Genomic DNA, 18,158 nt, shown 5'->3' on the forward strand with positions numbered 1-18,158 from the left:
GGTCCTGGCTCCCACCGGCAGTCCTGGCTCCCACCGGCAGTCCTGGCTCCCACCGGCAGTCCTGGCTCCCACCGCCAGTCCTGGCTCCCACCGCAGGGGAGCAGAGGGCCCAGGCCCGGGAGCTGCGGCCGGCCTCCTGGTTGGGAGGAAACCTGTGCTGCGTGAAATGACCACCTACTAGACCCCAGCGTGCCTCCGAGAGTCCTGTCTCACCAGGCCTTCGACTGCATCCATTTCCTGAGCACCCGCTGCGGGCCAACACGCTACAAGAGAGACATGGCCCCGGCCATCAGAGTTGTTTATCTTCCTGCGAGGATCCCGGAGGAGACACAGGCAGGGCAGGTGAACAGAACCTGGGGACCCATTAGCCCTAGGGGTCAGGGGACACAGGACTCCGTGACGACTGTCAAGCTCTCGGGGCCGGTTGACTGGAAAGGCCAGGGAACCAGGACCAGGAAGAGGTGGCCCATGGGAGACGTGGGCGGGAGGGTGACGTCCAGTTCGGGTCACGCTGAGACGGGTGTCATTTCTTTAGGTGGCCCCTTCTCGGTGAGAACCAACAGAATGTGTGGGAGGAAAACAAAGCCAGGGCCAGAGAGTGGGGTGCTGGCTAGGCCCGGGGCTGTACCCCTTTGTGACCGAGGGGACCTGCCCGGGAGCCGGGCAGCCGCCGTGGGCTATCTGAGCACTGCCACTTACTACCCTCTGACCCGAGGCACCTGGTTCCCTTCTCTGAGTTACCGGCATCTGCCGCCTGCAGCTGAAAAGGCTCTCCCTGCCCACGTCACGGGCCGGCTTTGAAGAATCGAAACGGCGCTTACGAACCGCACGAGGCGGTCTAACTCCCAGGGGGCCGTCCACGGCCTCGCGGAACAGCGGGGGCTCGCAGTGATGCTCCCGCCCAGAGCCGCCCAGGCTCACAGGAGCCATGGCTCTCGGTGCCCCTCGGTGACACCCTGCCCCTCAGGGTCCCTGCTGCAGGAGCCTCTTTGGGGCCATCCCCGAAGAGGAGACCCCAAGACCCCAACGCTGTCTGTGACACAAACAGCCCTCTTGCCCGCCTGGCCCGGGCCAAGGTCAGCCTCTGAGGACAAGTCCCAGCCCAGGTGCAGGCAGAGCAGGAACCCACCGGCACCTGGACAAGCCGAGCCCTGCGAGCCCACACAGGCTGGGCTGGCACCTGGGAGGGAGAGACGTCCAGTGCGCAGCACGTGCTCCAAGGAGGTTTATTCGTGTCCACACTCTTGCCCAGAACAAGGGGCCGAAAGCATCCTGATGGGGAAGCAGGGCAACCACCGGCTGCCCGGCCAGGCGCCCCTGGAGACGCGGATGTTCCTGCTTCCAGCACCGCCCTTTGCCCTTAAAGTCTCCTCCTGAGAGGCCGGGCAGCCCAGTCCATAACGAAATGAGGTCCTGGCCCCACTGGTGTGGCTCAGTGGGTAGAGCATCAGCCTGCAGACTGAAAGATCCCTGGTTCGATTCCGGTCATGGGCACATGCCTGGGTTGTGGGCTCCATCCCGGGTAGGGGGCGTGCAGGAGGCAGCCGATCAATGATTCTCATCATTGATGTTTCTCTCTTTCTCTCTCCCTCTTCCTCTCTCCCTTCCTCTCTGTAATCAATAAAAATATATTTAAAAGAAAGAAAGAAAGAAAGAAAGAAAGAAAGAAAGAAAGAAAGAAAGAAAGAAAGAAAGAAAGAAAGAAAGAAAGAAATGAGGTCCTGGCCCCACTGGTGTGGCTCAGTGGTTGAGCATCGACCTCTGAACCAGGAGGTCACGGTTCAGGTCAGGCCACATGCCTAGGGTTGCAGGATCCCTGGTGTGGGGCATGCAGGAGGCAGCCGATCAATGATTCTCTCTCAACACTGGTGTTTCTGTCTCTCTCTCCCTCTCCCTTCCTCTCTGAAATCAGTAAAAATGTATTAAAGCAGAGTTATAGTTCCTGGAGGCTCCTTGTCTTGTCTGACACGTGCTGGGCCCAGACCCTCCGGGTGCGCCCCGCTTGGCCAGCATCAGCCACCCCGTCGGGCAGAGTCAGCCCCACCCGCCCCGCCGCAGCTTCGGGGCCCCTAGAACATCACTAAAGCCTGGAGCGGACAAATTCTAGCAGGTTCTCCAACTGCTCCTCCAGGCGCTGCCCGTCTCCGTCGTTCTCGATGACCCAATCGAAGTCCCCAAAGTTGTCCAGGCCACATTCGGACTCCCCATCGTCCACTCCTGCAGAGGGGGCATGGCGAGGTCAAGCCCGCTCCTTCCAGACAAGCACGGGCGCGGAGGGCTGCTGGCCCCAGGCGGAGCGCCAAGCTCCCTCCCCCACCCCGACCCCGCGGAGGGTACTCCCCAACCCCCTGGAACACCCTGAGCCCGCAGCCACCTGAGCCCTCGGAGGGTGCCGCTGACTAAACTCTTCACTTGCCACTTCCTACAGAGGGTGAACTGGGTCATCGAAACCACAGACCACCCAAAAGGGGTTTCACTCGATGTGACGCTCGGAGCGCTGCTTGCTGTCTATCCCTAAGTCTCTGTGTGCCATCCTTGTTGGACACGAGAAGGGTAATATCGGCCTCTCCTGGCAGGTTTATTGTGTCTGTAAAGTGATTTAGCGCAGGCCCGGCCTGTGGTGGGCGCCAAAGAGACGCACGGCCATCGGGAGGGGTTGTACCCACTGGATTTGAACTTCCCCGGGTCACCGTGAACTAGGGCAGGAGGAGGCCTGACCTGCGCCTCTGAATTGCCACAGAGCAGGTCCTCGGCTCGGCTCGCACCGCTGAGGCTGCCTAGCACAGCTTCCTCTTGCTCCCGCCCCCACTCTGTCAATCAAACAGGCCTGCCTCGGGCCCACTGTCAGCCCGCCTGGGTTGGGGGTGGGCCCTCGCCACTCCTCCAGAAGCCCACTGGCCTAGAAAGGACGGCCCAGGTAAGAGCACCCCGCCAAAATCACAGGGAACCTCTACGCCCCCAGGACGCCTGCCCCCACCACACTCCACTCTCTAACCTGGGGCACTCCTGAGTCTCAGATTCCCTTTTCCAAGCCCTCGCTCACTCTCCCACCCCGTTCCAGGAAGAGAGCAGGTGTCCCAGAACATGGGAAAAGGCGGCCTGGACTGCAGGTGGGGTGGTGAGCTGTGTACCGAGCCTTGGGGGCAAAGGTTGTGAGCAGCTCACCTGGTGTGAACACCCAGCCCCGCTGCTGTCGGCTCTGCTCCGAGGCCACCACGCGGACTGTCTGCGTCACAGCCCCGTGGGCCTCCCGGAACCACTGGATGTCAGACACCCTCCGCGTGTCACTCACCAGCTGCAGGAAAGGGACACAGACAGGTGACCAACAGGACATGGTGCAGGGAGCGGCAGGGAAGGGCACTGCGGGGAGGGGAGGGAGAGGGGCAGGCCCAGCCCTCCTTGGAATAAGCAGGAGCGCAATGAGGTCAGTGGGGGGACTAAAGAGCCCAGACAAGTGTACCCCCACTCCCCTTCTCACCCAACCAGCTGGGACAGACACCGCCGCCTCCTCCTCCAGGCAGCCCTCCCTGATTGCTGCAGCCTGCAGCCCACGCTGCCCACACTCTGTCATTGTTACACTTGTGTCCGGGGGTCGTGCTGGTCATTGCTGTGCTAAGGAAGAAGCCTCAGGCTTTGAAATCAGTTCCGCTAGTTCAACGCACTCCTTTTACAGATGAGCAAACTGGGCCGGAAAGAGATACTTGTAACAAGTCCCTACCCACCCCCACCCCCCAGCGCCTTTTAAAAACATAAATGTGGTTTTTGTCAGTTCCCTGCTCTAAACCTCCCCAAGGCTTCCCGTCATTCCAACAGAATCCAAGGTTCTCACCCCAACGTACGAGGCCCTACGACATCTGGCACCTGTTTCGCATCATCCTCCCCCCAGTCGTCCCCCTGCGGCCTCCTTGCTGCTTCTCAGGGCCTTTGCACGTCCTACCCCCTCTGCCTGGTAGGCTCTCTCGCTTCATGGACGTCCCTGCTCCAATGTCACCTCCTCGGGGAGGCTGTCCCTGCACCCTGCTGTCCTTCCTGCCCCTCTCGGTTCCAATACTTACTTTCCTCTGAGCACTAGAGCTCTGAAAACCATCACGGTGTGTTTGTTTGCATGTTTGCTGTCTGTCTGCCCTACCCAGAGTCAGCTCCGGGAGGGAAAGGACGCTGATCCGTCACTATCCCTGCCCCTAGTGCGCGGGCTGACACATGAACACTCGGTGGCATATGTTCCATGAATGAATGAATCAACAGGTACCACAGCAAGTGCCTACTGTGTGCCAGGCGCTGGGGCCCGAGTGCTTGCCCTCTCAGAGCTTGTGGTCGCATGTGAGACAGACACTGAGCAAGCAGCTTCACTAATAACCGCAATCACAGTGCCTATCAGCAAGCGTCTCGACCTCACCCCTGCCAAAACTGGACTCCTGATTTGCTCCCCAAACCTGTTCCTCCCACACCTTTCCCGTCTCAGAAAACGACAACTCTATTCGTCCAGCCGCTCAGAACAAAATCCTTGGCACTGTCTTCTGTCCTCACACACCACAGCCAACACACCATCGGTTCCATCTTCGAAATCCGTGCAGAATCAACCCTTCTCTCCTCTCCACCCCGTTCTGAGCCGGGCCATGGCCACTCTGCCTCTCTGACAGAGAGCCTCTCCCTGGCTCTCCGCTTCTACACCTGCCCGTCCCCTCGCAGCCAGGGTGAACCTTCCGACCTCAGATCACATCATGTCCCTACTCTGTTCCAAACCCTCCACGGAGTCACCACCGCCCAGAGAAATACCGAGGCTCTTCCAAAGACCCTGCACAACCTGACTGCACCTCCTCCACTCACCCCTCACCCACAAATACGTCTCTGGCTTACCCCTCACCTCCTTCAGGTCTGCTCAACTGTCATTTCAGAGAGGCCTTCTTACATCCTTAATAAAGCAGCAACCCAGCCTTCCGCACAGCCCTGGCTGGCTTTATTTGGCCCCTTCATATTTATCTCCTCTCCCTAAAAATCCATGGAAAAATATCCTCGGGTGAGGGTTAAATAAATAGATGGTCACTCTGGCTGTGACTCACAGGGGACAAGAGCTGATGCCGAGACCAGTGTGCGGCTACGAGGTTGTCCATGGTGAGGGCTTGGGCCATGGGAGGTGGCAGTGAGGAGGGAGAAATGGACACATCTGAGTCACATTTGGGGAACAGCGAGGACTGGAGAAACGGAGTTTTCTTCATGCTGCCCCTCGGCACCCTTACCCAGACGGGCTGGGAGACGCCCTCCACGACCTTCCTGCAGAAGAAGCCTGGGTCAGCCTGGCGCCGCGCCTCTCCCCAGAGGATCATGTCCCGCCGATAGGCCTCCTTGTAGCCGCTGGCATCCAGGAGTCTCTGGAAGTTCAGGCCGTGTTCCTGCCCAAAGCACACGATGTCCGTGCCCAGCCTCGCCACCGCCGTGGCCTCGCCCTCCCTCCCCTCGCCCACCTCCCCCAGGACAAGGCAAGGCCCAGCGAGGTGTCCGCTAGGACAGCGGCCTGCATGGGAGCGGGCTCCGGAAATGGAGAAATCCCGAAGACGGACAGAAGCCAGGCCGGCCAGGCACAATCCTATTCCTTTTTATAAAATCCCCCATGGTTCAAAATTCAAAAGATATACCTGCATTTACAGTGAAAACTCTCCCTCCCGCCACTGTGCCCAGCCCACAGCGCCCTCCCTGAAGGCCACCGATGGCACGTCTCTCGTGTGTCCGTCCCAGCTTTTAACACCTCTGAACCGTGTTTAACACAACGCGGGCACCCATAAGTATTTGCTGCATGGTTGGCAATGTGAGCAGGTATATTTACAATCTGTCCCTATTATTATACAGCATCCTCTATACACTGTTCCAAATCTTGTTTGTTTGTTTCACTTAATAATACAGCCTGGCAATTCATGCAACTAAATGTCTGAGGGGAGCACCCCGGGGCGTGGCACCAGCTGAGGCCGCGAAGGTGGTGTCACACTCTCAGAGGAAGAGTGTGTGCGCAGGCGCCCACTAATCCACAGCATCAGCGCGGCCACCGCCCCGCTCCAGCCTTTCCTGGATGCGCTTTTTTCTTTTTCCTTTTTTATTGATTTCAGAGAGGAAGAGAGAGAAACATCAATGATGAGAGAAAATTATCGATTGACTGCCTCTTGCATGCCCCACCCTGGGGATCGAGCCCACAACCCGGGCATGTGCCCTTGGCCGGAATCGAACCTGGGACCCTTCAGCCCGCAGGCTGACGCTCTATCCGCTGAGCCAAACCAGCCAGGGCTGGCAGGGCTGGACGCGCTTTCCTGAACCTGCCCTGGGGAGGGGCCTGAAGTGAGTGAGGCCAATGGGAAGGAAGTGCAAGTTGAAAATGCCCCCAAAAAGTCCACCCGCAGAAAACGGAGAGCTGGCCACCACCCTGCCAACAGTGGTCACAGGGACCCTCCCAGTGCCTCAGACGACAGCCACAGCCACCGTGCCAGGGGGCTGGCTCCTTCCCGCCCCCGAGATGTCACGTGTCACCGAGAGCCACCTCCTACCTGAGCATACTGCTCCTTGAGAGGACCGGAGAGCCGCAGGACAGCGCAGACGTCCGCTCCGAGTCTGTGGGACAGAGACCCACGCCCAGTTAGCCTGGGTCTTCCAGGCCCCAGAGAGTCACAGGTAAAACAGATAAAACTACGATGATAGTGTGATATTCTGGCTAGATGCATTTACTGCTGGACCCCTGAACCAGTCTCCCAGCCGGTGTATCGCAGCCTCAACTGACTTGGTCACCACAACATGAGTAATTCATTCATTCAGTCCAATGTACCCAGCCAGCCATTTACTGTACTGAACTGTATGCTCACAGATTCTCTTAAACACTGGCATCGTGACACAGGCGCTCTGATTTCCGAGTTCCGGATGAGAAAACTAAGGCTGAGTGAGAGAACCGACTCACCCAACGCAACGTCCCAAGTAACGAAGCCAGCGTTGGTCCGAGAAAACTAAGAGCCAACGTCTCGCTCCTGCGCCTCGATGCGGTGTCAGAAATTGTTCTCCCAAGGCCTTCACGCGCATTATTTCCTTTAATCCTTACAACCCCCCGATTACCACCCCCGTCCCACAAATAACAACACCGAGGCACAGAATGGCTGCGAAACTCATACAAGATCGCCAACTCAGAGGTGGTAGGTCAGGATTTGCATCTCAGCAGTCTAACCCCAGAACCTGTCACCACTGTCTGACTCCTGTGTCTGCAGCGACGGAGAAATGCAACTTGGGAAAAGGTGGTGGAGACTTGATGGGGGAATGCAGGTAGTGATCTCTGCCCTGGGCTCCCCCATGAACGCTTAGAACCAACCCCTGTTGTGCCCCAAAGCAACCTCTAGGTACCCCTCAGCCCACAGTGGTCAGAGGAGAGGAGCCCGCCCTGCTTCTCCCTGCTCCTCTGTCCCCCCTCTCCCCCTCCCCCCCCCCCCTCCCATGCCGCCCCAACAAAAACGCTCCCACACGTAACATCTCTCCTGGAGAGAAAGCTACTATTGGAGAGACAGTGAGGTGAAGCAGAAAGAACCCATTCCTTGGAGCGAGTTTAACGTTTAATTTCAGTCCTAGATCTGACTAAGACTTTGTAACCTGGCAAGTTTGGGTTTTGTTTTTTCTGGTTTGGTTTGGTTTTTTTTACTTTTCAGAGACTCGGTCTCTTCATCTGTGAAATGGAGACACTAATAATACTACACAGTACCTAACAAAGAGGATTTGGAGGATTAAATGAGATAATATATTAATATAAACACACAGTGCCTGGCTCATAATAAAGGCTCAGTGAAACCCCAACTAGTAGGTGGGTGTGCTGGGCCAGGATTTATATGTCTTTGGAGTCAGACACAATCGGAGTGTGGCCTTGGGCAAATCCTTTCCCTGCGACTCAGTTTCCGTACCTGTAAGGTTAGCCCCAGCCCCGTCGCTGGGTTAGGCATGGAGCCTAAAAAGTGCCTTAGTGCCCTAGCTGGTTTGGCTCAATGGTCAGAGCATCAGCCAGCGAACTGAAAGGTCCCAGGTTGGATTTCGGCTAAGGACACATGCCTGGGTTGCAGGCTTGATCCCCAGTAGGGGGCGTGCAGGAAGCAGCCAATCAATGATTCTCTCTCATCACTGATGTTTCCATCTCTCTCTCCCTCTCCCTTCCTCTCTAAAATCAATAAAATATTTTTTTTAAGTGCCTTAGTGGTAACTTATTACTGCTTCTGGACGAGGGAGACCTGCCGCCTACAGTCTTGGGAGAGGTGGTCGCTTGGTTCTTCCAGGTGGATGTGTGTAGACTGCTGTTTTATGTGCTGGTGACAATCCCCCCACTTCCTCCCACCTGGACCCCAGGACCCTTACGCCAAAGCTCACGCCCCCTCCAGCACACCCCCGCGTCACGTGGCGCGGGGTTCCCCCCTCCCCACCCCTACCCCCACCTGCTCTGCAGCGCCTCGGTCACGAAGTCCTTCCCGGATTTCCTCTTCCCGCTGAACAGCAGCACCAGCCGGGGGGCTCCTCCCAGCGGGGCCATGGGGCCCCCACACGTCGGCGATCCCTAAAGATGACACGGCTCCCAACCCTGAAACTGGGCCACCGGCGCGGAACGGGTGCGGCCGCCAGGGGGAGCGGCCACAGGGAGGGCCTCGCGCGCGTCCCCCGCACCGCCGTAGAGGGGTCCGCCCGCCCGCCCCTGCACGTCCGTGCGTTTGAATTAACGTCCACAGAAGTTCAACGTGGAGGCAAAGAAGGCCGAGCCCAGGGCGGCCGGCCCGCTGCACACGCCCCCTCCCCGCTCACTTAGCACAGTCCGGCCCCGCCCACACCGGACGCCGCGGCCCCGCCCCTGAGCCGACAGGCGAGGGCGGGCACTGGGTGCGACCATTCTCCTCGGAGGGAGGCGACGTCTTCAGCTTTCCCGACGCGAGCCTCCCACTCCCTTCCTCCCGACCCGGCGAATATGGCTGACAAAGAGCACGCATGGTCGCGTGGGAGGAGCTCTCCGAACTGCCTTGGTGTCTGTGTGTGACGTTGCCTGTGCGAAAGCACATCCATATGGTCCCCACGGCGAAACTGGGTCTTTCTCTGAAACCAGCGATGACATCAGAGGGTGGCCCGACGGCGTCATCCTGGGGGAGGAGCTTAACCGCACACACGCTCCGGTATTGTTACTAGTGAACAGGTGTTGGTACCTGGAGGGGCTGCTGCAGGGCGGCCTTTCAGCCCCGGGAGAAGCTCACGTCGCTGGTCCAGCCGCAGCCTCCTCCCCAAAGGTGTGGGTACCAGTTACAAAAGCGGGTTGACCTTTACCGGTTCATAATGCGGATTTTGTAGTCAAAGCAAACACGATAATTTCAAGAGAAACATCAAAAGTGCTTTACTCAAAGTAATGTCCATCGCTAGCTACACATTCCCCCCACATTTCAGGTAATTTGTGGATACCGTCCCAATAGAACTTTTCTCGGGTTTTTGTTGTTGTTGTTTTAATATATATATATTTTTTTATTTATTTATTTTTTACAGAGAGGAAGGGAGAGGGATAGTTAGAAACATCGATGAGAGAGAAACATCGATCAGCTGCCTCCTGCACACTCCCTATGGGGATGTGCCCGCAACCAAGGTACATGCCCTTGAGCGGAATCGAACCTGGGACCCTTGAGTCCACAGGCCGACGCTCTGTCCACTGAGCCAAACCAGTTAGAGCCTTTTCTTGTTTTGAGGCAGACCATTCAGAGACACAATTTTCCACTTCTACGTTTTGAAGTGCTGCTCAGAAAGTGCGAGTGCCATCAACAAGTGGTCATCTGAAGGAGCAAGGTCTGGTGAATACCGCGGGTGGGTTCATACTTCCCAGGCAAGATCTTTTTTTTTTTTTCTTTTTAAATAGATCTTTATTGATTTCAGAGAGGAAGGGAGAGGGAAGGAGAGATAGAAACATCAATGATGAGAGAGAATCATTGATTGGCTTCCTCCTGCACATTCCCCACTGGGGATCAAGCCTGCAACACAGGCATGTGCCCTTGACCGGAATCAAACCTGGGACCCTTCAGTCCGCAGGCTGACGCTCTATCCACTGAGCCAAACCAGCTAGGGCCCAGGCAAGATCTTTTAACGTGTCTTTAACTGGTTTTGAAGTGTGTGATGGTGCGTCATCATGAAGCAAAATTACTTTGCCGTGTCTTCTGGCTAATTCTGGTGGTTTTACCATCAAAGCGTGGTTCAAATTGATTTGTTGTCGGTAGCGATCAGTATTAACCTGGTTTCACCTGGTTTTAGAAGCTCATAATACACCACACCTTCCTGATCCCACCAAACGCAGAGAACTGTCTTCTTTCCAAAGTGATTTGGCCTTGCAGTCAATGTTGATGGTTGAACCAGATCAACCCATGATTTTGTGCGTTTGGGATTCTCAAAATAAATCCACTTTTCATCACCAGTCACAATTGGATGCAAAAAAGACTTTCTTTCATGCCGTTGAAGCAACATTTTACTGATGACTTTTCAGTTTTCCATTTGTCTTTCATTCAGTTGATGTGGTACCCATTTTCCTTCCTTTAAAATCTTTCCCATTGTTTGCTGAGCGACGTTTAATCTTTCTGCAAGTTGTTTTTGAGTTTGACACATATCTCCATCCAATAATGCTTGTTATTGTTGGTCTTCAAACTTTTTTGGTTGACCTGGACGTTCTTTGTCTTTCACATCGAAATCATCACTTTTAAAGCATTTAAACCAGTGTTCACACATATCTTGAGATGGAGCATGTTCACCATAAGCTTCCCGAAGTATACGATAACTTTCAGCAGCACTTTTCTTCAAAATAAAGTAATGAATTAAAACTTCCCGCAAATGCTTTTTTGGCACGAAATTCGACATTTTTATATATATATATATTTTATTGATTTTTTACAGAGAGGAAGAGAGAGGGAGAGTTAGAAACATCGATCAGCTGCCTCTTGCACACCCCCTACTGGGGATGTGCCTGCAACCAAGGTACATGCCCTTGACCGGAATCGAACCTGGGACCCTTGAGTCCACGGGCCGACGCTCTATCCACTGAGCCAAACCGGTTTCGGCGAAATTCGACATTTTTAAGCGTAAAGATATCTATGATGTTAACACCTTCAGAAAATTGGACATACGAAGTTTTGAAGCTTGCTGTTAATACAACAAAACAGCATACATATCAAATCGCATCTATATCAACATAGGTGTCACTCCATCTAGTGAGAAAAGTCCGCATTATTAACCGGTACGCCTGGTATTAACACTCCCTGGACAGTCTGAGCCTGCAGGGGACCAGTTCCTGCAGCTCTGCGGAGCCCAGCGAAGCGGGGCTGTGTCAGTGCCCCTCCCACCCAGCCCAAGCGAGGCAGCCCCGCGCGGAGGGTCCCAAGGTCTGCCCTTCCAACACAGGCCTGTCCCATGGTGGAACCAGGTGTCCTCCTGGCTCCTGACACCACCAGTTGCCCTTGCTTCAACTCCAGGCTCCTGGGTCCAGTCCATCTTCCCCTGGTCATTGTCCAGCTGACCCAAGCAGGCCCTCTGCTAGTGCTTGCAAGTACAAATGTGACTCGTGAATCGGTCCTCGTGTGTGTGATGGCCATTGCTTCTGGGGCAATGGAGCCTGGCAGATAAGGGACAGAAGGGAATGGGGGTGGTAAGGAAGTAGCACAACCGGGAAAGAGAAGAGGGGGAATCTGAGTCTTTGGGAAGCTAATGGGAATGAAGCCTATTCATTCATTCATTCATTCATTCATGCATGCATGCATTCATTCAATACGTATTTAAATGTCCAAAATGTGCCAGGTACCGCTAGGGATGCCACGGTAAACAAAACGGAGCCTGCTCTCAAAGAGCAATCATTCTCCGGGGAGACAGGCAATGAGACCAGACAGCTAAAAAGTCAAGCACAAGCGACTTCATCCCCAATCTGGAGAGAACATGAAATACATGAACTCTTGCAGGATGCTCGGGTATGCGCTGTCACCGGCTCTAACGATGGATCCACCTGTTGTTCCGCTGCCGGAGACACCCGACCCAGCTTTTGCCGCGAAACAAGCTCCAGCTTGTACTGTAACACCTCGCCTGTCCAGTCTCCTCCCGAGAGCCTGCCGGGACTCCCCACCCCGTCTGACTTAGATCTCTGTTTTCTCTGCTCCTGATACACCCTGTACCCACGATATCACAGCATCGCACCCTCCACTATAATTATCCATTTATTCATGTCTCTCCCTCCAGATGGCTAATAGGTAGTATTTATCGAGCAGTTACTATGTGCCAGGCCTTTTCTCAATCATGGGACATAAACACTACTACCCCTACTTAAAAATGAGACAGCTGAGGCTCATTCTAGTTAAGAGATGTGCCCAAGTATTTACCAAAAACTATTGTACATGTGCCTGGCTGGCTTGGCTCCGCGGTTGAGCATCGACCTATGAACCGGGAGGTCATGGTTCAATTCCCAGTCAGGGAACATGCCCAGGTTGCGTGCGGGCTCGATCCCCAGTGTGGGATGTGTAGGAGCAGCCAATGATCTCTCTCGTCATTGATGTTTCTCTCTCTCTCTGCCTCTCCCTTCCTCTCTGAAATCAATAAAAATAAAATAAAAAAAGAAATGCCACCAGCAGATGTCCCTTCCGGTGAGTGTGCCCCTCCCGCAGACCAAGGGCAGGCTGGAGCCGCCTCTGCACCCCGACTGGGGATGGAGCCCACAAGCCAGGCATGTGCCCTGAAGGGAATCGAACCAGTGACCTTTCAGTGCACAGGATGGCGCCCAACCAACGGAGCCACGCTGGCCAGGGCAGATGTGTGGGTTTTTTTAAACAAAGATTGGTGATTTAGATAAATATTTTTGTTTTTCTGTAATATTATTTTGTAGTGAATGTAAACCTTGGAGTTGAGGAACTAAACCCACTTCAAATACTATGAAAGAGTCATTTACTGCCCTAGCCAGTTTTGCTCAGTGGATAGAGCGTCGGCCTACAGACTGAAGGATCCCGGGTTCAATTCCGGTCAAGGGCACATACCCAGGTTGCGGGCTCGATCCCCAGTGTGGGGCGTGCAGGAGGCAGCCATCAGTGATTCTTCTCATCGTTGATGTTTCTATCTCTCCCTCTCCCTTCCTCTCTGAAATCAATAAATAAATATATATTTTAAAAAGAGTCATTTACTGATTTCATTTGACTGTTTTTTAAACAATCTTAGTGATGAAGGTTGATGTTTATTTCTTTAAATGTATTTTTATTAATTTCAGAGAGGAAGGGAGAGGGAGAGAAACATCAATGATGAGAGAGAATCACTGAGCGGCTGCCTCACTGCGGCCACCGCCAGCCGTCTCTGCAGAAGGAGCCAGGAGCGCAGTTAGCCGTCAGGGACAGCAAGAGAAGGAACCTGCTTGTAGGGAGCAATCTCAGAGCCGAGATGCCCAACCTGAAGAGCCGGAGAGGAGAGGGGAGGGGAGGGGAGGGGAGGGGAGGGGAGGGGAGGGGAGGGGAAGGAGGAGCAACAGGGATTCTTCGTCAGGGGTCAGCAGCCATGGGCTCTGGTCTCCACGCTGTCCCTAGTGAGCTTTGTGACCTTGGACAAGTCACTTCCCTATCTGGGCCTCGGTTTCCACCGCTGGACAACAAAAGAGGTGGATGTGATGCTCATGAAGGGATTTCCAGGGTGGCCTTTTCCTACCCACACACTGGGGCCCATCCGGTGGCAGCTGGTGACCGGAGAGGAAAACGCTCAGGGCCAGTGGCCCAGGTGGCTGAAGTGGGGGGCACACAGGCCCGGGGAGGAGGCGCCGGCTCCAGAGACACACGGATGGGAATGTAGAGATTGCTTCCAGCCTCCGAGCCAGCCAGCAGGGCGGGCAGGGGTGGGGGGTGGGAGCAGCAGTACCGGACACTTCCAATGCCCGCTGGCGTCCTCAGGGCTGCCGGGGGCCAGTCTTCCTACACTGTCACTCTTCAGCTATGACGGGACCTTAGGCAAGTCGCCTCCTCTTTCTATCTCAGGTTCCTCATCTGTAGAATAGAGGCATTCATGGTCATACCTTTGAGGTATGGAATTGTTCTGGAAAGTTCACGGCCTGCGCAGATGAGTGGGCGGCCTGCTTCTTGGAGCCTCGTGGTTTCTGCACTGATGCCTCCCTCCCCAACTGCCTCAGCAGGGGCCCAAGGCCGCGTCCCAGACAGCAGGCACTGTGGCTGCTCCGCGTGGCCTATGGGTAGTTGACCTTGTGTGTGTGTGTGGGGGGGGGGGGGGGGGCGGGGGGGGGGCTGTTGTAACATTTTCCTCTCCGCAGCTCTCAGCTTCGGGTTTCTGCCTGTCCTGCCACAGTCCCATGACCTGTCCCCTTGACATGGAAAGGGGCACTCCCCTTTGCTGGGTGCCTCCCCTCGGGCTTAGTCAAGGGAAGTGTCTGGTGCCGGTAAGAATTTCTCCAGGGGGACCCTGCCCTGGAGAGGAATTGGGGGCGTGATGGGACACGCAGCTTGGTGGAGCAGAGCGGCGATCTGCTGGGAGGGTTGCTCTATCTCCTCTCAGATCCTGAAAATCAAGCCCAGCCGCTTCCCTGACCCACCCCCTACGCGGCCAGCCGGCCTTTTCCTCCTTTCCCAGCATTGCAGGAGGAGGTAGTCATCCCGGCCAGAGGCTGGGAGCCCAGGTGTCCTTGACCCCTCCCTGTCCGGGTCCTGGTCCCACCCAAGGCCCGTCCGTTCTACTTCCCTAATCCAAATCAGGCCCTGCCCACGCCTTTCTTTCTCTTTTATATAATTTTTTTAAATATATTTCTACTGACTTCACAGAGGAAGGGAAAGGGGGAGAGAGATAAAAACATCAATGATGAGAGAGAATCCTTGATTGGCTGCCTCCTGCACGCCCCACACTGGGGACCGAGCTGCAACCCGGGTGTGTGCCCTGACCGGGAATTGAACCGTGACCTCCTGGGTCATAGGTCGACGCTCAACCACTGAGCCACACCGACCACACCTTTCTTCCCTCTCGGGCGTGCACCTCCTAAACCCGAAGGTCCCCAGGAGACTTGCAACCAGGGGAGCAAGGGCCAGAGACAGCTCGTCGTGGGCTCACCCCCTGAACCCGCCTCCCAGGCCCCCTTCTCTCCGCCTTCCCGGTGAGCCAGAGCAGCCCGCCCAGGCGCCCTCCTTTGGCCTCTTAAGCTACCGAAGCACGTCCTGTTTCACGGTTCCAGCTTCCATACCCGAGCTCTCCATTCAAAGTAAGTAAATAGATGAACGGGCCTGTGACCTCCCTCCTGGGCTGCTGGCTGACACCTCCCTAACCACCGGCAGTTCTCATCTGTCCAGTCCATCCTTCCGACCACCATCCGCACGGCACCGCGTGGACCTTCCTTCACACACTGTCCCCACGGCCCTCCAACGCCTTCCGTGGCGCCCTCCCCGTTTCCTGCAATAAAACTCCCCCTTAGAAATGCAGGCAGTCCCGTGGGAGAATCTGCTCCCTCCGGAGCAAGAACTTAACCCTCTGGCCACACCTCTGCCCAGTCTGAAACGCCCTCCTCCATCACAAACCCTGTCATCCTTTAAGGCCCAACTCAAAGGCCATCTCTGCCGATCTCCTGGCTTCCTCCGCTGACTCCTCCCTGGCACCGTTCAGAGAGCGCTTTTAAAACGCCGCTTTGTGTTCAACTACTCCGGTCAGCCTCGGGGGTTGGGGTCCCCACAGCACCTCGTGTGGGGACTTGCATGCTGGTCCCTACCTTTTCCCTGCCAACGCCTGCCACAGGTTTGGAAACCAACACTCTCCTCCCATGTCAGTAGCTCCAGAGGCCCGGCTTCCCCTCGGAGCTTCATCACGTGAAAACAGCTGCTGTTTCTCACAGCACTCCACAGTGGGGGGCACCTTTCCCTGTATCTTCTAGTGACTTCCTTCATCCTCACAGCCGCCTCGGAGGGGCCATCCTCAGTCTCCACCTCAATGACGAGACGGCGAGGAGGGGCCGCTTGCCCGACGCCCTAGGCAGGCACTGGTGGAGGCCCCGAGGCTGGGTTTTCTGATCTCAACGCCTGCCAGGGCCAAAGATCTAGTCCGTGGTCGGCAAACTCATTAGTCAACAGAGCCAAATACCAACAGGACAACGATTGAAATGTCTTTTTAGAGCCCAATTTTTTAAACTTAAACTTCTTCTAACGCCACTTCTTCGAAATAGACTTGCCCAGGCCATGGTATTTTGTGGAAGAGCCACACTCAGGGGGCCAAAGAGCCGCCTGTGGCTTGCGAGCCGCAGTTTGCTGACCACGGGTCTAGTTAAAAGAGAGCTGGGCTGGGCCTCCCTCAGGCCCAGGTTAAGATTGAAGAGCAGCCCTAACCGGTTTGGCTCAGTGGATAGAGCATCGGCCTGCGGACTCAAGGGTCCTGGGTTCGATTCCCGTCAAGGGCATGTACCTTGGTTGCAGGCACATCCCCAGTAGGGAGTGTGCAGGAGGCAGCTGATTGATGTTTCTCTCTCATTGATGTTTCTAACTCTCTATCCCTCTCCCTTCCTCTCTGTAAAAAATCAATAAAATATATTTAAAAAAAAAAAAAAAGATTGAAGAGCAGGTGAGTGTGAAAGGGGCCCGCCCATTTTTGTCCGAATGGGCAGGGCCTATTCTAGAAGCCAAGGACCACCCAAGAGATGGGCAGCCACCTGAAGGCAGAGCGCCCACAGGGGCGGGATCGGGAGCTCAGACAACGCAACAAGAATCCCTGACAAGGGGCTTCTGTGGCTCATGGGCGGGGATTTAGGACAGTAACACCCCCACCGCCACCCTGCGGTGCCCCCGCTAGACCCGCTGTGAGCATGCGAAGTGTGAAGGGATCGGGAACATCTGTCCCAGAACAAGACAGAATGAGGAGGTGTCCTTGCCTCAGGGTGGCCTTGGGAGGTCCCCCTGGCAACAGCCAGACAGCCCGGCGTCTGTCCTTGGCCTTGGCCGGGGAGGGCGAGTGGCACTGGGGAGCAGTTCTCAAAGGAACACGTCTCTGACCCTGAAGGAACGTACGGGAGTGGAACGAGCCTGAAGGTGACCCACCACCCCAACCCTTGTCACCCCGGGGTGGGTGGGAATGGAAGCAGTGGGCAAAGGCTGGGGCCTGGAGGACTGGGAGACGGGGAGACGGGGAGCCTGGGGAGCTAAGGGCTGGAGCGGGGCGGTGAGGAGGCTGAGCTGAGGGCAATGGGAAGGACGGCTAGAGGAGCTGAGAAAAGGGGGTACAGCTAAAGAATGAGGGAGGGAGGGCAGCGTGGGCGACGGCAGGGAAAAGGAGTGTTGGGGACTGGCCGAAGGAAGCAGAGTTTTCCATTTGAGAGGTGAAGGCACGAGAGGGCCACCCCTACTCCAGGGGTTCCCCAGAGGCACCAGGAGCTTTGCTCTTTGCTGGGGGATTCCCCAGAGGAAAGGGCCGAAAAGCCACGTGCTCAACATACGGAGAGCTGACGCTGGACAGGCCCAGAGCAGGCCTCCCCACAGGCTTCCTGCCCCCAGCCCAGCCAACAGCTGTCCCCACGCCCTGTGTGTGTGTGGGGGGGGGGGGGGGGGGAGTAGAAGCCCGCCGCCCAGTCCCAGCCTCCCCTGGCGCATCTCTACCCAGCGCCCGTCATCACGGGCACCCTGTGGTCTGGGGCCTGGGCCCGTGCTGAGGTGGGTGAGTGGGTGTGATGGAGAGAGGGGCCAAATGACCTGCGCTGGGCGTGAGGGTACCTGCCAGGGCGCCCCGAGAGGGGTCATCAGCGCGGCCCGTGTCCCCCGTGTCCTGGCCCTCCCCACCAGACCCCAAGTTTCCCGGCTCTTCCTCTCTCTGATTCAGCCCTTTCAGAAACCTCCATCTCAGCACAGCTACTTCCTGAGTGGGAAAGGAAGAGGGGTGCTCGGGGGAACTTCCTAGCCTCCCCGAGAGTCCGTTATGCAAACGAAGGAAATGAGCCCCAGAAATGAAACTGAGAAGCCCCAAACCAACGCCCTCTGGGAACCCAGGGAGGCCAGGTGTGTCCCTCCCCAAACCAGTCCCCCTCCTCCCCAAGACACAGCATCCCACCTGCCTTCTAGCTGAACCCCTCTCCTGGAAACCCCGTCCGCGTACACGCTGAGCACGGTGAACAGGGCGGGTGGCTTCCTCGGGAGGGACAGTGGTCCACGGAGGTGGGA

At 56.1% G+C, this 18,158-nt stretch overlaps 1 protein-coding gene across 1 annotated transcript; it reads right to left on the reverse strand.

The window, feature by feature from the left end:
- Nucleotides 1–1,691: 1,691 nt before the first annotated feature.
- PMVK (phosphomevalonate kinase) lies at nucleotides 1,692–8,788 on the reverse strand. The gene is made up of 5 exons (XM_079761006.1): nucleotides 8,439–8,788; nucleotides 6,531–6,594; nucleotides 5,238–5,390; nucleotides 3,166–3,295; nucleotides 1,692–2,217 (listed from the first exon to the last, which is right to left on the reverse strand). Exons 1-5 carry the CDS (start codon nucleotides 8,531–8,533, stop codon nucleotides 2,081–2,083), a joined length of 579 nt encoding a protein of 192 aa, XP_079617132.1. The 5' UTR covers nucleotides 8,534–8,788; the 3' UTR covers nucleotides 1,692–2,080.
- Nucleotides 8,789–18,158: the final 9,370 nt, after the last annotated feature.

The sequence above is a fragment of the Cnephaeus nilssonii genome (genome assembly GCF_951640355.1).
Source record: "Cnephaeus nilssonii genome assembly, chromosome: 21".
In the NCBI taxonomy this organism is placed as follows: Eukaryota; Metazoa; Chordata; class Mammalia; order Chiroptera; family Vespertilionidae; genus Cnephaeus; species Cnephaeus nilssonii.

Coding starts and splice junctions, on each gene's coding strand:
- PMVK (XM_079761006.1), bottom strand. CDS start 8,533: ATGGCCCCGCTGGGAGGAGCCCCCCGGCTGGTGCTGCTGTTCAGCGGG. Junction 6,595..8,438: donor ACCGAGGCGCTGCAGAGCAG/GTGGGGGTAGGG, acceptor TCTGTCCCACAG/ACTCGGAGCGGACGTCTGCG. Junction 5,391..6,530: donor TCAAGGAGCAGTATGCTCAG/GTAGGAGGTGGC, acceptor TGCTTTGGGCAG/GAACACGGCCTGAACTTCCA.